The 23518-nt window shown below is 41.7% G+C and overlaps 1 protein-coding gene across 1 annotated transcript in view; it reads right to left on the reverse strand.

Annotated features, from left to right (window-relative positions):
- Positions 1 to 23518, reverse strand: part of Ltn1 (listerin E3 ubiquitin protein ligase 1) — a 56175-nt gene that overhangs the window by 2538 nt on the left and 30119 nt on the right. Inside the window, exons 17-29 of the mRNA XM_052741074.1 lie at positions 21513 to 21672; positions 20217 to 20321; positions 17092 to 17234; positions 15418 to 15553; positions 15103 to 15247; positions 13698 to 13911; positions 13068 to 13305; positions 12641 to 12715; positions 9481 to 9667; positions 5221 to 5392; positions 3603 to 3823; positions 2791 to 2985; positions 49 to 216 (exon numbers count right to left, since the gene is read on the reverse strand). Coding sequence (XP_052597034.1) covers positions 49 to 216; positions 2791 to 2985; positions 3603 to 3823; positions 5221 to 5392; positions 9481 to 9667; positions 12641 to 12715; positions 13068 to 13305; positions 13698 to 13911; positions 15103 to 15247; positions 15418 to 15553; positions 17092 to 17234; positions 20217 to 20321; positions 21513 to 21672 — 2159 coding nt within the window. The remainder of the gene's footprint in view (positions 1 to 48; positions 217 to 2790; positions 2986 to 3602; positions 3824 to 5220; positions 5393 to 9480; positions 9668 to 12640; positions 12716 to 13067; positions 13306 to 13697; positions 13912 to 15102; positions 15248 to 15417; positions 15554 to 17091; positions 17235 to 20216; positions 20322 to 21512; positions 21673 to 23518) is intronic.

Genomic DNA, 23518 nt, shown 5'->3' on the forward strand with positions numbered 1-23518 from the left:
ACATCTATACAGAGCACAAAGCATGGAAGAAATTTCTCTTTGCCTTACCAAGCAGGCTGAGTGGAACTTTTTCTTGCATGTTCTACAGGCTTTTTTGGGAAGAGAATAGTTGAAACCATGAATAACTGAGAAGCAGATCATACAATCTTCAACACCCTCAAAACGTTTGTCTACATTATTCTTCCATAATGCTAAGCCTTCCATAATACTTCCATTCTGTAAGTAAAGAGGAAAGAAAGTCACTACACACTGAAGGCCTCCAAATGTTACTTTTATTCAATCCCACAAATTCCAAAGCTGAAATTTAATTCTGAAAGGAGAATCTGGTTGGTTATATTATCTCCTAACTTTCCTAAATGTTGTCTGAAATAATCTCAATTTTTAGGAAAAAATGTAATTTTTCACAGTTTTTACAGGAAATACTGGTGGTTAAAGGTTTAAGTGAGATTCAGGCAGGGACACAGAAGAAAAGGGAAAGTTTGGAAGTGAGTGAGCTAAGGGAGTATGAGAAACCCTTATAGAAACCCGTATCTTATAAAATCATTTAAATATATATTTATATAAATCTATATATATTATTTATTTAGGCTTTTTATTAATCTCTGAGAATTTCATACAATATATTTTGAACATATCTACCATATCTACCAGCTCCTCCCCATTTCCACTCAGATCTACCTCCACCTACCTATACCCCCACCCAAACACTGTATTCCCTTTATCCACCTACCTATACCCCCACCCAAACACTGTATTCCCTTTATCCACCTACCTATACCCCCACCCAAACACTGTATTCTCTTTATCCACCTACCTATACCCCCACCCAAACACTGTATTCTCTTTATCCACCTACCTATACCCCCACCCAAACACTGTATTCCCTTTATCCACCTACCTATACCCCCACCCAAACACTGTATTCCCTTTATCCACCTACCTATACCCCCACCCAAACACTGTATTCCCTTTATCCACCTACCTATACCCCCACCCAAACACTGTATTCCCTTTATCCACCTACCTATACCCCCCACCCAAACACTGTATTCCCTTTATCCACCTACCTATACCCCCACCCAAACACTGTATTCTCTTTATCCACCTACCTATACCCCCACCCAAACACTGTATATTCTCTTTATCCACCTACCTATACCCCCACCCAAACACTGTATTCTCTTTATCCACCTACCTATACCCCCACGCAAACATTGTATTCTCTTTATCCACCTACCTATACCCCCACCCAAACACTGTATTCTCTTTAAAAAAATAAAAGTAATTTTAAAAAAATCTTAACGTAATGCTACCTTTGCATGAATGGTTCGTTAGTAAGGTACCAGAGGCCCCCAAACAACAAAGGCTATTATCATTACCCCAGCTGCCCACCAGAACTAGGTAATAAGACATAACACACTCTGGTGGTCGAACATAGAGAAATCAAACTAGAACTTCCCAGTGCCAGAAGGTGCTATGTAGACCACTGAGGGAGAAAGGACATCAACTGTCTTACCCAGACTGAACTCTGCTACAATGCGGACTTTCCAGGCAGGATGTGCCTGTCTACTGGTGCAATAGTGACGAGACTGTTGGGGTAACAGCAGCTTTCTCCCTGGCTCTGTGACCTGCTGCACAGGAGCGAATTCCCTCATCAAAAGCCCACAGCCCTATTACTTTTGTTTTGCTAAATGACAAGCATGTTTTTAAATTTCCTTCTAAACACTTAAGCTTCAAACCCATAGATAAGTGATGCTCTCTCTCAAGTGGGCAGCAATATAGAGGCTCCTGAGTGGTCAAATGCTAGAGGATAGATGACATTTGACCGCTAAACCCCAAATGAGGCATCGGAATCAACCACTCAGAGAGTAGGAACCATCTCGAAGAGGGAGTGGAAAGAGTATACGCCCCAGAGGCTGTGAGGATGCTGTCTTCGGGACAGGCAGGGCTTCTGCACTCAGGAACTCTGTACTGCAGCTGTGGCCACCTGCACAAGGCCAAGCCAACAAGACCAGTCCACAGGAAGGACAGCAGGCAGCGTTAACTGGACTCTGTGGGGATGGGACCACTATGACAGGAAAGAGGGAAGATGAAGGGAGATGAGCTGAGGGTGGCTGGGGCAGGGAGTCGGGGAGGGAGACGGAGAGTAGGTATGCTCAACATACAGTGTATATATGTAGGAAACTGGAAAAGATAAAAGATATTCTTAAAAAAAAAAAGAAAAAGACTTTAAAGCCTTCTGAACCAATCCTCTAAGTGATATGTTCTCAACTTCTCTAGTGAAATTAGGTCATTCAGAACAGCTTTTCTAATTTTCAACTGACAGTGATGACATCATCTGACCTCAGCTGACTCACAATAATGGAATGTAAATCTGCTTTAAAATAATTTCCTTTATTGTAAAGTACTTAAAATATATACTTTACAACAAACAAACAACACCGGAGATTTGATTGTTTAAGCTCAAAGGCAAGTTGAAGTGCAGGGGTAAAAGCTACTGAGAAAGCAGCACGCATCAACCTAGTCCCTCTCAGGAGTCCCTCAATTCTCCACCTTCTGCAGTCAGTGTCAGGGGAATAAAGCCTGTCCCTGCCGAACAACAGAACATTCATCAGAGCTTTGAAACTTCAAGCAGGGATGGAGGGAGCTTCAAGTCAGTTAGGAACGTGTGTGTATTTAGCCAAGCATCGGTAATTTGTCACGTAAGCAGAGGTTACACTTTGTGCTCCACTGCTCTTTGAAACAGACCACCCCTCGGGTCCGGAAGGGAGCGTGTGCGCAGAGACAAACCTGGTGGGTGAGGTACGTGCTTAGCTGCAGCATCCAGTTGCGCCACTGCTGCACAGCCACCCCGATTCTTTTCCCGCTCTCCACCGTTATTGAACCCAGCGGATAATTGGAAGGCAACTGGATTATAAGTTCAATGACTATGTCTTCGATGGTGTAAGTAGCCATCACTTCTCGGGTGGTAGCTCGCGCTTTAACCTACAATACAAGAAAGGTATTTTTTCTTTACCAAATAGCTTCCTGTTATTCAAAAATCCAAACATTTGTTAGATCAACTAATAGCTGAAGACTACCTAGGAGGGTAAAGGAGATCAACACATCATTTATCTGATACCAGGCATTTGGAAAGTAGTTCTAAGAGCCTGGCATGTGGCAGAGTGTGATGGCTCATGCTGTTAATCCCATCACCCTGAAGGCAGAGGCAGATGGATGTCTGTGATCTAGACTCATATACACAGTGTGTTTCTGGTGAACCAAGGCTACCAGTGAGACCCTCTCTCAAAAATAAAAGACTTTAGCATGCTTTAGAGTCACTTTATGACATGTATAGTCTGTCTTACAATTGACTACTCATAGAAAGTACCTAACTTTTGTAGGTTTTAACACAACAAAGCACTGTTGAACAGTCAAAAGGCACCCAGAGTATTACGTATCAGCTGAATGCCCACTATATCTTTCTTGGCACAGAGGAATCAGAAAATAAGGTAGACAGTTTTCTATAAATTCTGAATCAAAAGGTTACCATTTGTGATGACATAAGCAATCAAAGGTATCAAAGGTATTTGTTTTCTGAAAAAAGTTAAGACAATACTGACCGTCATGCCACTGAACAGCTGTGTACTTGTTTGTACAGAAGATATTTCTTGAAAAGAAAGAACACTGCTGACGTACTTGCTTGTAAACCTATCTACAATATTGAAAACGCGCTTCTCACTGCTATTCCACCACAGCCGAACCATGGCAGGCAAGTCTTTTAAAGTCATGTGATAGACTGAACAGGCTAAGTGCGGAATATGGTAGGGAAGAGTTGCTGTTTCTGAGGAAAAAACAAATTCCAAGTCAGTGATATGTACTTCTCACGCAGAAGAGCAGACTAACAATATAGTCCTTAGAAAGCCACCATCCTTACTCAACAACAGTGTAGTAGTAGCTCATAAAACAGAGAACGACCCCAACTCACAGTATCAGCATCCTCCTACACACTCAAATGGAACCACAACAAGACATAGGAGTGAAAATCCCACTGACACAGAAAAGTCTAGAAATAATATCCTATGTTTCACACAAAAGACCATAAATGAAATGGGACAAGTATTTTTCAAAAAAAGGAACATTTAAGGTTGTTGTTGTTTTTTGTTTTTATTATAAAAGTTGCAGCTGGGCAGTGGTGGTGCACATCTTTACTCCAAGCACTCAGGAGGCAGAGACAGGCAGATCTCTGAGTTCGAGGCCAGTCTGGTCTACAGAGCAAGTTACAGAACAGCCAGGGCTACACAGAGAAACCCTGTCTTCAAAAACAAAAGCAAAACAAACAAATAAACAAAAAGATCCCAGGATCTGAACAGATGGCTTAATGGATAATGTTGTACTTACAGAGGAACTAGATTCCCAGCATGCACATGGCAGCACACAACTGTCTGTAATTCTAATTCTAGGGAACAGACACCCTCTTCTGGCCTCTGTGAGCAGAAATGTAGTGCAGATACAAAACACTCATATATATAAAATAAAAATAAACCTAAAAAAGTTTTTTTTTTTTTTTAAAAAAAGGAGCACCCCAAACTTCACACCACATGATGCATCCTCAGATAAGTTTATAATATCAGCCAGGTGCACTCCATTTCTGTCTCAACTAAAACGTGAGTTTCCAGGTGAAGAACACAAACTTCAAACTTTTTTTTGTTTTTTTGTTTTGTTTTTTGAGACAGGGTTTCTCTGTGTAGCTTTGCACCTTTCCTGGAATTCACTCTGAGCACCTTGCTGGCCTCGAACTTACAGAGATCTGCCTGGCTCTGCCTCCCAAGTGCTGGGATTAAAGGTGTGCGCCACCACTGCCCGGCTTCAAACTTATTTTTAATCCCAGAAGAGGTAGACAGATCTCTATGAGTTCGATGCCATCCTGACCTACAGAATTCCAGGCTAGCAAGGGTCACAGTGAGACCCTGTCTCAAAAACCAAAATTATATATAAAAAAAAAAAAAAAACAAAACTCATATAGAATACTAAGCTTCAAAAACAAATAAAATTCTTTATTAACGTATTCATAAGATCCAGCAATTTGTCCTATCAGATAAATTTTAGAAAATCCTGCATTTCAGCACCCCCATAGGTAAGACTTCCATTTGGGGTTTAGCCTCCATACCTCTAGGAAGTTTAGTACAATGTGGTCTCAGTCAAGTAGCTAAGAAGCATGCAGCCGTGTAGACCACTGACCTCTAATACTCAGCTGCAGCTCCTCGGTGAAGAATGTTTTGGGGTCCTTACTGGATACCTCAATAGCTGTCTCTCCATAAGTAGGGTTTTCTGGCATAAGTCTGAACAGATGATAGAGTAATTTATTCAAACTCTTAGTTTTCCGAAGATACATTGAATAGAGAGCACGAAGCTGGAGGAAAGCAAAGAATGTATTAGTAAACTCAACTGAGCCAAGACAAGAGACAAATCAAACTATAATAGACTATGCAATGATAGCATACAAGGTATTTCCACACTTGGAATTAGAAGGAAGAAGAGCTAGTGATACAGTTCAGTGCACTGAGACGGCAGACTCATCTCCAACACTGACAGGGCGGAGAGTGTCGGAGGGAGTGCCTGACAGCTCCGGTACAGGAAGACTCCTATACGCGATACGTGCATCTTTACTTCCCAAATGCCTACAGGACATGGCACTGCACTTTGACTCAGCAACTAGCAGTGCCCCTCCTTATAACAGATACATGTTTCTAATGTTTTTCTCAAGTCATCTCCCCATCAATAATACAGCCAAATTGGTTTGCAGGCTCTATTTGAGCCAAGAATATGTAGTTGCTATTCCCCACAGATGACCAACTACACCCTCCCACACATTCCTTCCACACCACAGTCTTTAATCTTGCAAATTCCTGAGTAAAACTAATCTCATTCTCAAGGTTAACTTTATACCAAATAATATAGCATTCTTTTAGAACAGAACACACGAATGAGTAATCCAAAATGTCTTTACCATTGTTTCACCACCAAACAGGAAATTCTATTAAAAAAAAAAATGTGGATTTCTAGTCCCTCTTAAAATTAGGAAAATCTGGCACCCTGGGAGTACCCCCAGAACTCTGTGTGATACTCATGTTTCGTAACTACTTGTCTCTCAATAACCCAGCCTGTGCTTTCCACATCTTTACTGCTTTGGTCTCTCTAACAGTTCCATCATGATGCCTTTCTTTGTGCCACACACTTCACAGCATAGTCCCACTGAGGAAACAAACTATTCTTCAGGGGAGGTCCCATGACAGCAGGAGATGACCAACGAATTCAATGGCATCTTTGGAGCTTCTGGTTTTTTGTTTTTGTTTTTGTTTTTTGTCTCATAATGTTAAGTCAGGACACTATGTTGCTGTCTGTTTTTTTACCTTACAGGTCCTTTGTGTATATATTATGAATTCCAGATTTCAGTTTTTATGTGTGAACGTGTGTGTGTGTGTGTGTGTGTGTGTGTGTGTGTGTGTGTGTGTCTTGTGCTTTTTCTTTCTTGGTTGTTTTGTCCAATTCTTATTTTGATGTCTTATTTTATTTATTATTCCTTAGATGCCAGTTTGTTTTCTAAGGAAAAACAGAAAGGGTGTGGACTGGATGGGAGGGGATGTGGGGAAGAATTGGAAGTAGTAGGGGAGGGGAAACCATAATCAGAATATATTGTATGGAAAAAAATTATTTTCAAGAAAAGAAAAAAAAATGCTGCTGTTTCTGGGCCCATGGTGCATGCCTTTAATCCCAGCATTTTCAAGACAGGCAGGCAGATCTTTTTTTTTTAAGATTTACTTATTTATTATATACACAGAAGAGAGTGCCAGATCTCATTACAGATGGTTGCTGGGAATTGAACTCAGGACCTCTGGAAGAATAGTCTGTGCTCTTAACCTCTGAGCCATTTCTCCAGCGCCGCCTGGCCCCCCCCCCCCCCCCCCCCCCCCCCCCCCCCGCCTTTTTTTTTTTTTTTTTTTGAGACAGGGTTTCTCTGTGTAGCTTTGTGCCTTTCCTGGATCTCGATCCGTAGACCAGGCTGGCCTTGAACTCACAAAGATCCGCCTGGCTCTGCCTCCCGAGTGCTGGGATTAAAGGTGTTCGCCACCACCCGCCCGGCTAGGCAGGCAGATCTTGTGAGTTCTAGGCCACAGCAGCAAAGAAGACCTTGTCTTAACAAGATAAGCTTCTGTACAATCTCAAGTTCCTGCCTCTATCTTGAGAATCAAAACTATGGCTCATGTCCACCTTCCTGATACAAGGAACACGGTGACTTTAAGATGACAAATTTCCCCAGGCAGTGGTGGCGCAGCCTTCAATCCCAGCACTCGGCAGACAGAGGCACGCAGATTTCTGTGAGTTAGAGGCCTGCCTGGTCTTCAGAGTGAGGACAGCCTCCAGGGATACACAAAGAAGCCCTGTCTGGGGGATGGTGGGGGGGGGGGAGGGGGACAAATTTCATATACACCAAACTCCAAATTTGCTGTCATGTTTTTGGACATCAATAATACTTACTTTAGGAACAAATCTAAAAGCTCCACAAGAGACTCTTAAAATACAGCATCAGCATAAGTACTAAACCTAAAAACAGGCCTGATGGGAAATAAAATATTCTGTTTAGCAATTAGATCAATGTTGGCCCTGGTGTGATCTCCCCTAAAATACACAAACATAAGAATGTACAAACTTGGCCGGGCTGCAGTGGTGCACACTTTTAATCCCAGCACTCTGGAGGTGGAGACAGGCAAATCTCTGAGTCTGAGGCCAGCCTGGTCTACAAAACGAGTTCCAGGACAGCCAGAGCTACACAGAGAAACCCTGTCTCAAAAGACAAAACAAAACAAAAAAAGGGAAAAAAAAAAGTGTACACACTAATATATTTGTACCAAGGCATGGGTATAAGTAACAACAAAGTATAATTTAAGAATTCATAAAAGAATGTCAGAAACAGTTACATCCACTTTAGACAAGAAGTCTTCAACTATTCTGACTGTGGCAGAAGACACTCCCCAAGGTGATTACACAGTCTGACACTGGATGAGAGTGGACACCTGTAATCCCAGCACTCCGGAGGATGAGGCAGAATACAGGCCATGTCTCAAAACTGACAAGGGGGGGGGGTTGTTGTTGTTTGCTTATCTTTAAATAAATAAAAGGTAAAATCGCGGGCTGGAGAGATGGCTCAGTGGTTAAGAGCACTCGCTGCTCTTTCAGGGGACCTGGGTTCAATTCCCAGCACCCACATGGCAGTTCACAACTGTCTGTAACTCCAGTTCCAGGGGATCTGACACCTTTACACAGACATATATGCAGGCAAAACACCAATGCACAGAAAATAAAAAATAAATAAATTATGTTTAAAAAAATGTAAAATCGTACAGGATAGCACACACCTATAATGCTAGAATTGGGGAGGCTGAGGCAGCAGATATGAGTTGAAGTTCAGTCTGGATTACACAACAAGATTCCATCTGAAAAATGAAAGAAGGAAAGTATGACACAGGCAGAGGGGCAGGAGGGGGAGTGTGAAAGACTGAGCTCCTTCTTCTGAAATGTGAAATAACAGAGACATCTAGTGGCCATCGCAGTAACTGGCTGTTATTAGGCTATTTCACGGGGTTAAAGTTTGGACACAGAGGCAACACAGCTCATGACACTGGGTCGTCTTTGGAAGCCCGTCCTCAGAACACTGGTTTTCAGTGATGTAGCAACTGAATGGTGGCTTCCAAGTCGGATGGCGGTTGCACACATTTTAATCCCAGCACTCAGGAGGCAGAGGCAAACAGAGCTCTGTGAGTTAGAGGCCAGCCTGGTCTACAAAGTAGTGAGTTCTAGGACAGCCAGGGCTACACAGAGAAACCCTGTCTTGAAAAACAAAACAAAAAAGATGGCGGCTTCCAAAAACAGCAAGACCTAGTTCCAATTCTCTAAAATCACTGCTAGCACGAAGTCAAATCATGGTAAGATCTTTCCCTAAAGTACAGAAATTAGTTGATTACATTCTGTTAGAGGGAAAAACGGCCCAGACCCATTTCCAAGATTCACTCTGGGGGAAAAGGCATGCATTTGGAAGAGTAAGAAAGTAGCAACAGGGGGCTGAGGAGTTAAGAGCACTGACTGCTCTTCCAAAGGACCCAGATTCAATTCCCAGCACCCACATGGCAGCTCACAACTGCCTGTAACTCCAACTCCAGGGAATACATACCTTTACACCCTTACAGACATACATACAGGCAAAACACGTACACACATAAAATAAAAATAAATATTAAAAAAAAAGTAGCAACAATCTTGACAGCTGGTATATGAACCTTAACTAGAGTGGTTAAGATTAAAATGGAGGGCATCCCCACACTGAATCAAAAAGATAGGAAGGAAGGTCCTTTGAGGAACAAATTACAGCACAACAGTCCAAAGTTGTCACTTGTTTATTCCATAGCGCCCCCACCACCCCCAAGATGACCTGTGTTTATTTACCTGAGATGAAGCAGCTTTGAAGAAAGTAAGTATTAATTTCCAAGTGAGGAGGTATCCCAGAACATAGCAGAAATCCTCGCTCAGTGGCTTAATGGAAACTATCTGCCCGACAGGAACACAGCCCAGGACGCTCTCTAGCAGTTCCTCTTGAGTGCTAAGAAGAGACATCAGTGCTGCCGGTGGTGACCTGGGAGACAACGATCACACAGTACCGTTTACTTGTCTCTCAACAAATTAAAAGTACTTAAAGAACTTCAAGCATTAAAAAAAGAAAATTTCCCCTATTTTCCAGAAAGATGTCAACACCTGAACACAGTTGTAGAAAACTCCTACCCAACTTTCTGTTGTATAAGAAAAGAAGTCACATGGTCAGAGAAGCATGTGGTTCAGGGAGAAATGGACCAGGGAATCTAGGCTTCGTGTCTTACCAAGGGAAGGAGGAGGCACTGAGCTTCGCCTTACTGCCCACTGCGGTTCTTACGGTCTGCTCACTTTGCAATCAGACCATGTCAAAAAGATCATCACAATTTATCCAACCCTTTTCATTTTAATCAGAGCATCTCTCTTCTGAGAAGCTTCACATTCACATTAATTCACAGTGTAGTTCGTTTTCTTTACTGGATCACCTAACTCAGTACTTGGGAGTCTTAAAAAGTGAAATCCTCACTGGCTTTCAGACCCTGCTCTATCACAGCACTCCAGCCTGGTTCTTTCATCTTTGTGCTATTTTCCCTGCTGGCTTCCTGCTGCTCACTCATGAGTGAGGCTTTCTCTGAGCTTCTGCCGTATCACAGACCAAGCCTTGCTATCCTTGTCACTGCTATCTTGCAAACATCAGGTCTGAAATCACTTTCCATACTGCCACCCAATACTGTTATCTAACTTCCAGAACGGTTCCACCTCAGCTTGCTTCTTTCTGCAATTTACCTCATGTCAGATCAGCTGGTGCCATGCCGTGTCCTAGCAAATGATGTCCTAAATCCTTAATGATTTCATCTGCACAGGCTGGGTGTGGCGTATGCACGTATGTGTTTGCCCAGATCATATGCATGCAGAGGCCAGAAGAGGACATCAGGTTTCTTTCTTTATCACTTTTCAGCTTATCCCTTCAGACAAGGTCTTCTCACTGAACCCAACACTCAACACTCACTATTTAGGCTACTCTGGCTGGCAGTAAGCCCTGGGCACCTGCCTGTCTCTGATCCCCTGCCCCAATCCTGGGGTAACAGGCTCATCTGGCCATGCCTGTCTCTTACATAGGTACTGGGGATTCCAACTGGGGTGCTCAGGCTTCATAGAGTTAACTGATCCAGTTCCCTAGCCGAATAATACCATTTCTAAGGCCATCTCTTAACCTGCTCCTCAGCTATTATTCTAGTTTCTTCCACTATATCCTCTCCTGCTTTGTACACAGTAGTTCAACTCTCACTGAACAAATGAGATCTAACTGTGAGTTTGCTATAATCCGGGAAACATTCTGAGTGAAGCCGGAAGTGAATAGGGAACGGAAGACGTTTTCTCTCACAGGGCTTGCTGAATAACTGAATACAATGGTGACTGACGCACACTCAACATTTCCCATGGACATCTTCAACAGTCACCTCGGTGTCTGCCCAGTGTTTCTTCTGTGTCCTACTGCAACACTAGCAAGCTGTCTGTCCTGTTTCTTAGCACCTGTCACACGTTACACAGTCTACTACAGAGCAGCCGCATCCACTAATTATAAGCCCCGTCGGAGTCAGACTTTCCTTTGGGCCACCAGCTCACAAATAACGACACGGAGACTTATTATTAATTATGAAAACGTGGCCTATAGCTTAGGCTTTTTCCCAACTTTTCTTATATATTAAATAAACCTGTTTCTATTAATCTACATTCTGCCACATGGCTCAGTTACCTCTCCTCGGTACTGTAGGTCTGACTTCTTCAGTGTCTCGCTGGTGTCTCCCTACCTTTCTTCTTCCCAGAGTTCCTCTCTCCCAAAAGTCCCGCCTCTTCTCTCCTGCCTAGCTATTGGTCATTCAGTAACAACACATCTTCACAGTGTAAAGAAATATTCTGTAGTTCCCCTTAGCAAAAACAAGGTGCTTTCTATAAACTGTACTTATCCTTCTGCACTTATATTCTGTGTACAAAGTAGGGCTCAGTGGATACCTAAACTACCTCACTATTTCCACAGCTACCACATGCCCAAAGAAAGTTGTTATAGACAGTAGCACACTGAAATATGATTCAGGAGCAATTAAACAAGAAAATATGGGGCCTGAGGAGGTGGCTCAATAGTTAAGAGCACTGTATGCTATTGCAGAAGACTGAGGTTTGATTCCTAGTATCCACACGGCAACTCACAATCTTCTATTAACTTCAGTTCCAAGGGATATGCTGCACTCTTCTGGCCTCCAAGGGCAGCAGGCACACATGTGGTGCACTGATATACAAAACACCCATACATGTAAAATTATTTTAAAAATAAAAAGAGAAATAGTTAACATGAACTTTGGACTTCATTTGCCTTATGGAACTTCCAAAGGGAATGCATACAGTACAAAATTAGTACAAATTCTAAAGTCAGAGGTTTGTTTTTCGTTTGGGTTTTAGTTTTTCGAGACAGGATTTCTTTGTGTAGCTTTGGAGCCTGTCCTGGAACTCACTCTGTAGACCAGGCTGGCCTCGAACTCACAGAGATCTGCCTGCCTCTGCCTTCTGAGTGCTGGGATTAAACGTGTGTACCACCACCGCCAGGCTGAAGTATGAGTTTTTTTGCATTTCTTTCTAAGAATCTGGCAAGCCAGATTATAAAAGGAAAGTGGGATTGGGGTGATTTAGTGGGTAAAGCACTTACTGTACAAGCTTAGGGGCCTGAATTTGGATCCCCAAAGTTCATGAAAAGCTTGAGGTGGCAGCACATTTCTTTAGTCCCAGCCCTCATAGGGCAAGATAGGAGGTAGAGACATGAGAGTCCCCAGTGGCTGGTGGCCAGCTGGGCAAACTGCGGCAGCAAACAAGACCATCACAGACAAGAGGAAAGGGAGGACCATCACCGACCTTGCCCTGTAACGCACCACACACACACACACACACACACACACAAAACCCAGCACACAGCAAACACATACTCAAAAAAAAGTGAAAGGAAAGCAACCAAGCCCAAAAGCCTTACAAGGCAGGTTCTTCCTCTTCATCTCCATACGACTTCAGATTATCCTGATCATACTTCGGGAATTCAGGCATCAGTCTGAGAAGCAAAAGACCATTTTTAAACACTTTATAACAAGCTGTCTAGTGTTAACTTGTGCTTTAGGCCAACAAGACATACTTAGTAGTGAGTTTATCTTTTAATAATTCTTTTCCAAACTAACTACTTATGGCCAAGATTATCTAGACATGAATTACACAGGGACAAAAATGATCAAGGAAAAACCTGTCCTCCCTATTACTATCCCGTCTCCTTTCATTTCTCGTTGAATTGTTTTAAAGACTGAAGACAAACAAGGGGCTGGGCCGGTGGCTCAGTGACTAAGACAAACAAATTCAACAGGCATCATGCTTTAGAGACTGAAGCACTCCTTCAGTTGAAGCTGCCTTACTTGTAGAGCAGGTGATAAGCAGCAATTTGCACAGGTCTGGCTCTGAACAGAAGCAGTGGGGTCAGAGTGTTTAACAGAGTCTGGAGGTGCTCTGGCAAGTTTGTTCTCTGGCCGGCGACCAATCTCACAGGCAGCTTGTGACTCAGCAGCTGGTCCTTTGACATGTATGTTAACGTTTCACACATGGGCTTCAGCATTGCGTTCTGAAAGGATGTTTCAGACAGGTCTTTGTTTTCTCCTGATATCAAAATGAAGAAACACATACATCTCAAAGAAAGTAACATAAGTGCGCTGATCAAATCAAACGTCATTTAAGAAAACCAAATGAAAACTAGATATAACCTTTAATAACGCCCTGACTGGAAACAAACTGATTATGTGTTTTCGTTACCCTCAACTGTTATAATGGCCTCAACTGCATGCTTTTTAAAAAGCAACAGTTCTCTAGGGGGGTTCTAGTCTTGCACTCTGTTCGGTTATATATCGTAACTTGCAATGGTCTCCGGATACCAAGTCATCTTTCCCTGTGTCTGCACCATGAAGCAACAGCATGGAAACTGCCTCTAAGAAATGAAGCTTATTTAAACTCAACAGTCACTTTGAGTGAGTCATTAGCCCCTTTGTACTTACCTATAGCAGTCACCAAAAGAGGTAACAGCAAACTGTGGATGCCTTTAGAAAAAAATTCTTTCCACTCACTGATTAGATTCACAGGAAGATTGCCAACAGTATCTGGAGTTATTGAATCAAAAAAGGCACTGAGATCACAGGCCAGATCAAAGCTGACACAGGCAAACAGTTGCACGAGTGGAACAGAATACAATGCCTGATTCTCACTGGTTGTCTAAGGAAACAACAGAAATGAAATAGATAAGCAGGCTGCTACCAGAATACCACAAACAAGACAGGATGGAGAACATCTTCATCATTCTGAATCAGAGGAAGAGAACAAAGAAGAGGAGGGAGAGGAGGAGGAGGAGGAAGAGAAGGCAGTTGTTGAAGTACATAGTTCAAAAGAAATTTATGTATGCTAATATCAAAACAGCTTTCAAAATTAAATACCAGGAAATTAATAATTATCAGTGAATAATTTATTCTGAAATAAACTTTCAGATTTGTAAAGTATGTAAGAAAACAATGTTTGCGTTTGCCAAGTATACATTACGTACACATGCTTTGGAGCTCGACAAGTCGAACACCAGCTACCGTAAAATAAAGACATGCAGGGTGAAATGGGGGCTAAAACCCTAACTCACACAGCTGGTAACCAGACAAAGCAGACTCAGACCACATCAGCCCTGACTGACTTGCTGTCTCAGACGTCACAAGTTACTATTTTTCTAGTTGTTTTGGGTCATGAAAGGAACACTAATTCGTTGCTCAATTTTTTATCTTTCATAAATTTTATAAAATTTATAAAATGTAAAATTATTTATAAATTATAAAATTATAACGATAAATAATTTATAAAATATAAAACATTATTTTAAATTTATAAAATATTAAAACAATTTTATACAATTTATAAATGTTTATTTTTCATAAATTACTTTGCTCATATTTCATAGCATCCTTTAAAAATAATCACATCCAGTTGTGTGGTGCTGGCACATGCCTTTAATCTCAGCACTTAGGAGTCAGAGACAGGCCAATCTCTGAGTTCCAGGCCAGGCTGGTCTACAGAGTGAGTTCTAGGACAGCTAGGGATACACAGAGAAACCTTGTCTCCAAAAAAAAAAAAAAAACCAACCAACCAGAAAACTTGCCATGATGAAACTGAACCTGAAAAGGCTGTGTTGCAAATACTAAATGAAAACAAGTTAATTGAAAATTTTAAATGCAAATTGGAGAACGAACACCTGGGAAACAGGAAACGCTATCCTTTTTCTGGCCTGCCCAGCAGTGCCTAGTTCAGGAAGAGCTACAAAGTATTTTCAATGTTTTCTTCACAAAAGAACTACTAACAGTCATGACTTAAGGATCTACAGGGGTGCACAAAGACCCACCAGAGGTGATGACACACAGGTTGATTTACCTCCAGCCACGACAACATGGAACACATGACGAAGTCCCATTCACTCTCCGCCAGAGGGTATGAGCAGTACTTGAGAAACAAGGAAAGGAACCGCATGATTTCTATGTTTACACCAAGTACCTCTGGACTTGCTTCTGACAGATTACTGTGATAAAGGTAAAGACATTCAATTAGAAAATAGTCCATTTTAAACCAGGTATGCATAAATGATGCCTTAAATAACCACTAAAATTCTGTTCACTCAAAAAAATTGTAAATATAAAATACAGAATCTGGGTCCACATTTTATATAGGGGAAAACAAAGTATTACCTACCAACTGAAAAGAAAAATGTCTTCATGCTGTTTCTTCCAGCTTATTATAATTTTTAATATACCATGCAATAGCTGTTTGTCATCTACACTTCTAGTTTGCAGGCAAGAATTGAAAATGGCAAGATGTCCAAAAGCTCCTAAAGTAAAATTCAGAGTGAGAAGGAAAATATATTTTTAAACGACTTCTATAAAGAAAAGTCTACTTTGGAAAGCTGAAAATGTATCACACAAGCTGCTAACTCTTCTAAAAAAGAGCTTGAGCCTGGCATGAGACACACTCCTGCAATCCAGTACTTCAGAGGTGGAGGCAGGAGGATGCTGACACCCAGACAAGCCTGGGCTATACAACACACTTTGTCTATAAACAAGCAAATTAACAGAATAAATGCATGTATTTGAAAGGTGTTATGGGCAGAAGTGTGTCTCCATGCCCACCCAGCATGGAGTCCAGAACAGGGACTCGAAAGAGGACAGGAAAGGCATGGTTCTGAACTTTACACTGGCCTTTTCTATTTTTGTATATAGGAGCCTTCTGTACTTAACTTTCAAAAACAAAAACAAAAAAGGCAAAGCTATCGAGTGCAAAGTTAAACAAAGCAGGCAATAGAACATACAGGATTCTATAATTCTACAATTAATATTTACTCAAAAATCAGATATGCCTTCTGGTAAGCTTTTACATTACAGGTTGTCCAAACCTCAAGAAGCAAAATTCAAAACGAAAATTTTACATTTTAAATTATAACAAAAAACACAGGTCTATTTTGAAAGCCAGTATCTGTCTTGAGCAGTACCCAGCTTAGCACTTCTAAAAAGGGTTATGTGAGTGAGGTTACACCAATCAGCTCATTAACTTCACTCCTAAGGAACCCTATCATTTCAAAATCCACCTTCTGATTTATCCAACATCTTTTGTTCCCAATTTTACCTTCAATGTCAGCTAAACTGAACTATCTGCACTCTGGTCCTGTGTCCAGGAATGCTCTTTCCAATAACCATACATGTTCAAACAAGAACCTTCAACACCGTTTTATGAAACTGCCTTGGCACTGGGGAGCAGTGTAAAGTCCCTCCTTCCTGCTATTTCCATTGCAGTATACAGGCTCCATTACAACCAGCACGATGTAACATGATCTCTGTTTTCTCTACAACAGGAACTGCATGGAGGAGATGCTTATTAAATCAATAAATACATGAACTAACAGTGCAGAGTTCAAGAACGGTCAAATAATACAAAAGCTATTCCTGTACCGTTCTATGTTCAGTCGCTGGTTGACTAGGAAGAAACGAGACGTAGTTTTAAAAAGCTATACAGGTGGAAGATTCAGGATATAACTGCTCAGTAGTAGAGTGCTTCTCTATCATGCAGAAAGCTCTAGATACCCCAGTACATGAAAAACAACCACAGACGGAAAATAAATGGTTATAGGGCACTTCTGGATATCAGTTTTCTCTCAAGGCTCTAGCACTTCTGTTCAGAAAGGAGGCCACAGTCACTCATCCTGGTATGCAGCCTAACAACTACCAACTCGACAAGTAACAAAAAGATAAGGTGGAGACAATGAGCTCAAATATACTTTGCCACGTGCATCTTTGGTTTTACATATTAATTAAGAAACTCTTCTTCAAACTCAAGGAAAGATTAAAATGATGAAAATATTACCCAGCAACTAACCATTAATACTGCAAAGGTCTTCTTTAGTCCAGCCCAAAAAAGCAGGTATACATTGAGCACTAAATTCTTTCTTTTCTTCTTTAGACAAAAATGGACAGAGACTCTGAATGGTATGCAAATTACCTTCTGTTAGAGGGAAGAAACTGTTTAGAGAGAAAATATTAATTATAGTCATTCAATAATTACAGTTATTTTACAAAATTCTGTTATTCAGACTAATCAAAAGGGAAATAAGTCTACTTGTGGGAATCCACAGAGGTTATCTAGTGAGAACTTACTCAGGGTCAGAGAATCTGAGCTTGCTTACCCAGCAGGGCTGCATAATGGATGAATCGGCCACAACCGTGTTTACCAGGTGTTTGGAAGGGGCTACACTTGGCTGTACGGTGTGCTTTGATCTTGCAAAGGGGAGGTCTTTTGCCTCTCCCCTTGGCATATTATAGAAAGCCCTTTACAATAAAGGACGAGGCTGTTGGACATTGATCCAGACCCCCCCTCTTCAAGCTAGCTATCCTATGTTTCTGTCTGTCTTCTCATCTCAGTCTCTTTCTATCTATCATTTCTTATTTCCTCTCTCCTCCACCTAAGAACCCTTCAAAAGGTGTAGCTGGACTCCCACATCTACTACATAAATTCTCCAGATAAAAGAAGCCATTAGATTGGTAATTCCAAATGGCTATTTTTATTTTGTTGCTTTTTATCTTTTCTGCTTATTTCTCATTTTTGAAATGATCATATGTAACTTTTCCAGGGTCTGATGATTTCTATCTTTTATTATTATTGTGCCAGTGAGCTGGACTGCATACAGCCTAGTACTGTGTTTGCCCAGCATTCACAAAGCCCTGGGATCAATGTCTAGCATCAAGAGAAAAAAAAAAAACAAAAAACAAATAAAAACCCAAAACTTACTACGCAGAATGGTACCAATGGGTGAAACGGGGCATACATACTATTAAGGCTTATTCGTTGTTATTTTTATTCTTTGTAGTACTTCCTGTAAGTCAATCAAGTTACCTCAAATAAAATTTCTTCATTTTTTATAAGATTTAAAGAACTGAGATTTAAGGTGGGTGGTGGTCTTTAATCCCAGAACTCAGGAGGCAGAGGCAAGAGGATTTCTGTGAGTTTGAGGCCAGCCTGGTCTATAGCGCAAGTTCCAGGATAGCCAGATCTACACAGGGATACCTTATCTCAAAAAAACAAACAAAACAAACCTAAAATTTAGTTAACAATTCTATAGTGCCAGAACACACAGAGAATTCTACTTAAGTCAGTAAACTCGAAACGTTTGTTAGTAAACCTCAGCTAAACATTAATCCAAAAGTTGAGTTCAACAGGAAAGCCACCACAATCTGCTTGTCTTACATATTTACTGCATTCTGGCATGTACTTTCATACAATGGTCTTTATGTAAGAAAAGAGGAGGGGCTACTGTTGCACAAATCCTAAATGGTCTTGTAATAAAAACCTGGAGCCAGAGATCAGGGTGAAAGCCACCTCTCTCCTTGCCAACTCCTCAGCCCAAAAGAGAAGATCCTGTCTCCATGAATCCTCAGACTGAATGCCTCTGAGTCCTCAGTCGAAAGGGCCTAATTCCTGTCTCCTCCCACCTTATATTCCTTTCTCTGCCCAGCCATATCACTTCCTGTCTCAACCTTCCTAGTGCTGGGATTAAAGGTGTGTGACCCCAAGTGCTGGAATTAAAAATGTCTGCCACCACTGCCTGGCTGTTTCTCTTTTAGACTGGATTAATCTCACGTAGTCCAGGGTGGCTCTGAACTCACAGAGATTCAGATGGATCTCTGCCTCCCAAGTGGTAGGATTAAAGGTGTGTGCCACCACTGCCTGACCTCTGTGGCTGTGTGGCTGGCTCTGTCCTCTGATCTTCAGGCAAGTTTTATTACAGTACAACAAAATATCACCACAGGCTACAGAGATGGCTCAGTGGTTAAGAGCAGTTGCTGCTCATACAAAAGACCCCAATTCAGTTCCCAGCACCCACATGGCTGGCTACAATCACCTGTAAGTCTAGTTCCAAGGGATCCAATGCCCTCTTCTGCACTCCATGGGCACCAAGCACACACATGGAACACATATATCCATGTAAGCAAACACATAAAATAAAAACTAAATGAGTCTGGGGGAAAAAAAGTAAGAGGCTGTGAGACCAGGAGGCCAAGGAAGGGAAGCCAAGAAAAGGAGCCATGAAAGAAAGGAAGGAAGGAAGGAAGGAAGGAAGGAAGGAAGGAAGGAAGGAAGGAAGGGAAAGGAAGGGAAAGGAAGGGAAAGGAAGGAAGGAAGGAAGGAAGGAAGGAAGGAAGGAAGGAAGGAAGGAAGGAAGAAAGAAAGAAAGAAAGAAAGAAAGAAAGAAAGAAAGAAAGAAAGAAAGAAAGAAAGGAAGAAGCAAGCAATTTTTTTCCCTCCCAATTCCACAAAACAAATATGGTGGTATGTTGAAAACAAAAAGTACTGTTATCAGAAGATTTCATTTCATTTTATTTTATTTCATGTGTACTGATGTTGTGCCCAAATGTCTCTGTGTACCACTTGCAAGCATGGTGCCTTCAGAGACCAGAAGAGAGTGACAGATCCTCTGGAACTGAGTTACAGATGGCTGCTGGCTGCTAGGTGGGAGCTAGGAACTGAACCCAGGTCCTCTGCAAGAACAACAAGTGCTCTTAACTAATGAGTCACCTCTCTAGCTCCCTATCAAAGAATTTCTGAGGAAATCAGCTTTATAAAATGTTCTTTTTCTGAAATAATCATAAAATTTTATGAAGTGTCAAGTTAGAAGTTGCATTCAAAACAAAAAAATCTGTTAATCCCAGCACTCAAGTAGCAGAGGCAGGCAGACCTCTGAGCTGAAGACCAGCCTGGTCTACAGAGTGAGTTCCAGGTGAACTAGAGCTGCACAGTGAGACCCTGTCTCAGAAAACAACCATAACTCCAACCAAAACTCATTCAAGCCTGTCAGTCTTCAGTTCTCATTTCCTTTCATTCAATTTCCTCTCTTCCCAAACCTTGTTTTCCTGATTCACTACACTGTTCACTACATCACAGATGGCCAAAGTAAGTAACCAAGTATAATAGTAAATAGCAAAGTGGAAGCATGTTAATAAGAATACCTTTCTTTTCTTTTATAATATGGTTTTACTTCATCGGATGAAATACTTCGGGAAAGGATCAACTTAGCAATAATAAGAGACCAAAGTGTGCCATTTTTTCTAGATCTAAAAAAGATGCAAAAACACAGATGATAAATAGATACATAGATATAGGCATGCATCAATCATTCTGAAAAGTATTAGGATTTTAAAACACTGATTGATTATCAGGATTCCTTTTTCAGAATTAAACAAATTTGGATCACTAAGTTATACATAACTTTGTACACAACTGCCACTAATCACCCAAGGACTGGGAGTTGAGGTAGTTCTTCACACAACAGGAACTGAGTGCTCACTCCCAGGCAATATCAAAGTACCTCAAGATCCTTGAGGAGAGATGACCTTAAACATCCTACTTGCAGATCAGAAGCCACAGCTGAGAAAGGGCTGTCTCCCAGACAGTAACTGAGTCTCTCAGTGAAGGGCAAAGAAGCACCAATAAAACCCTGAGGGAAGGAGTTGGCCTTTTTGGCTACCTGGATCTTGCCATGTAGACCAGACTGTCTCCAACTCACAGAGATCTCTCCCGAGTGCTGGGATTAAATGCCTGCATCACCACATCCAGCAATATGAAAGTGTTAGTATGGACCAGTGTTAGAGAGGAAGTCTGGCATCCTCACACTGTAAAGCATATTCAAAATACTGGTAAACTAAAACAAGAAAAATTTCATTTCAAACAGTTAAACATCTAACTACGCTACAAGAATTGTTTTCATAATCCATTTTCCTCATCTAGGGAAGAGAAACTCATGGCTACAACATTAAGAAACATCTAAATTGCAGGCACAGTTAAAGTACAGGTTGAAGCCGGGTGGTGGTGGTGGTGCACGCCTTTAATCCCAGCACTCGGGAGGCAGATCTCTGCGAGTTCGAGGCCAGCCTGGGCTACAGAGTGAGTTCTAGGAAAGGCGCCAAAGCTACACAAAGAAACCCTGTCTCAGGGGGAAAAAAAAAAGTATATGTTGAATTTGAAAGCTATGTGAGGACCAGTCACATATAGCAAATTAAAACAATGTCTACAGGCTTCTAATTCTTTCATCTTCTGCTACCTCAGTGTATTTATGAATTAAATAAGAGGCAAATCCAAATACTTCCCCTAGAAGATTAAATATTTAAAATCTGTAAGTGCTTACTATTAAAAGGGGTTTAGATCAATGCTCTGATTGAAACAAAAGCACGAACTGGCTTACATTTTATAGAAGGGAAAGCCATATACAAATAAGGACTTTACAACAAATTGAAAGGGAGTCTCACCTGTCAAATAACAGCTGCAAGAGGCTGGAAGTATTACCAAGTACAGATAAGCTGCCATATGTTATATTCATGTTTTGAAGCATTACAGAAAATCCAGTCACAATAGGTGGTGGATTGTCGAGTTCTTCACACCACTGCAGTGAATACAGCAGCTCTGCAACTAACAGAATGGGCAGAGCCAGTTAGCAAAGGCACACGGTACAGAGGACCCCGTGCTGACTGGACTGTCATATACTAGCTAAGCTTGCGGAAAGCTGAGTCTGGGGCTCTCCCTTGTCCTCCAAAACTCCTTGTTCTGGAGCAAGCTGGCTTCCTAACTCTGTAAAACAAGGAGAAAGCAATCTGTTTCCACCAACGTAACTATTGTTTATCCCACAGTCTAAACACCTGCAATGGAAAAAAGGCACTAGAAGCTTATCCATGGAGAGGGCCAAGAGACCTCCACCTGGGTCTCTCCTTGAGTTGATATCCACTAGAGGACTTTAAGTGCCCGCTCCAATGATGTTATTTGCTGCTGTTTATTCTTTTACATGCAAGCCTTACTAGGGGCAACACTGCTCTGACCACAGTCAACAGGAACTCCAGTTAACACTCAACTGTGTTTCCCCAGTTGATTTCTGCTGGAGATCTGTAAAGTTAATTTGAAGATGTTACCTTTTGTTTGCTCTCTCTATTGAGAGACTCCAGTCATGTCTGCTAGACGCTTTGACTGCTCAACTTGATGACGCTTTGCTAACTATCTGCTACTTCTATCAGGTACTTGCTATTTCTTCTATCACCTTTCCTTGCTAGGCACTGTCAGCTAGTTTTCAAACGGCTTTGAGATATGAAAGCGACAAAAGCTGTCAGTCATAAAACAGCAGCACCTCTGTCAGTGCAGTGGCACGTACCTACAGTCCCAGGCACCCAAGAGGCTGAGGTGGGAGACGTTAGAGACCAGTAGGGCAACTCAGTGAGGCCCCATGTCCCCTTCCAAACAGAGCCCTCATTTACCAGACACTGAAAAGTGCTAGCTAGGACTACAGTAAAACTAGTAAGTTACACAAAGGTGAAAAAAACGGCCAAGGGTGGTAGTTCACACCTTTAGTGCTAGAAGAGGCAGGCCGACCTCGGAGTTCAAGGTCAGCCTGGTCTACACACAGGCAAAGGCTGGAGAGAAGGCTCGTCAGCAGAGAGCCCTTGCCAAGTCTGTCTCTCAGCACCAGGGCACACGGCTCCCAGCCATCCACAGCTCCAACTCCAAAAGATCGACGAACCCCACGTCTGACAGAGGACTCATCTCCACAGTATATAAAGAACGCAAGAAACCAGACATCACAATACTGAACAATCCAATTAAAAAATGGGCTAAAGAGCCAAACAGGGAATTCTCAAAAGAAGAATCTCACATGGCTGAAAGACATTTAAAGAGCTCCTCAACATCCTTAATCATCAGAGAAATGCAAATCAAAACGACTCTGAGACACCACCTTACACCTGTCAGAATGGCTATGATCAAAAACACTAATGACAGTCAATGTTGGAGAGGATGTGGAGCAAAGGGAACACTCCTCCACTGTTGGTGGGAATGCAAACTTGTACAACCACTGTGGAAATCAGTATGGCGGTTTCTCAGAAAATTGGGAATTGATCTACCTCAAGACCCAGCCATACCACTCTTGGGCATATACCCAAGGAACACTGATTCATACAACAAAGATACATGCTCAACTATGTTCATAGCAGCACTATTTGTAATAGCCAGAACCTGGAAACAACCTAGGTGCCCGTCAACTGAAGAATGGATTAAGAAAATGTGGTACATATACACAATGGAGTACTACTCAGCAGAGAAAAACATGACAGCATGAAATTTGCAGGCAAATGGATGGAACTAGAAAATATCTGAGTGAGGTAACCCAAACCCAGAAGAACAAACATGGTATGTACTCACTCATAAGTGGATTCCAGATATAAAGCAAAGAACAATCAGACTGCAACCCACAGAACCAGGGAGACTACATAGC

This window comes from Peromyscus californicus, unplaced genomic scaffold (assembly GCF_007827085.1).
Source record: "Peromyscus californicus insignis strain IS unplaced genomic scaffold, ASM782708v3 Scaffold_16__1_contigs__length_79575227, whole genome shotgun sequence".
Classification (NCBI taxonomy): Eukaryota; Metazoa; Chordata; class Mammalia; order Rodentia; family Cricetidae; genus Peromyscus; species Peromyscus californicus.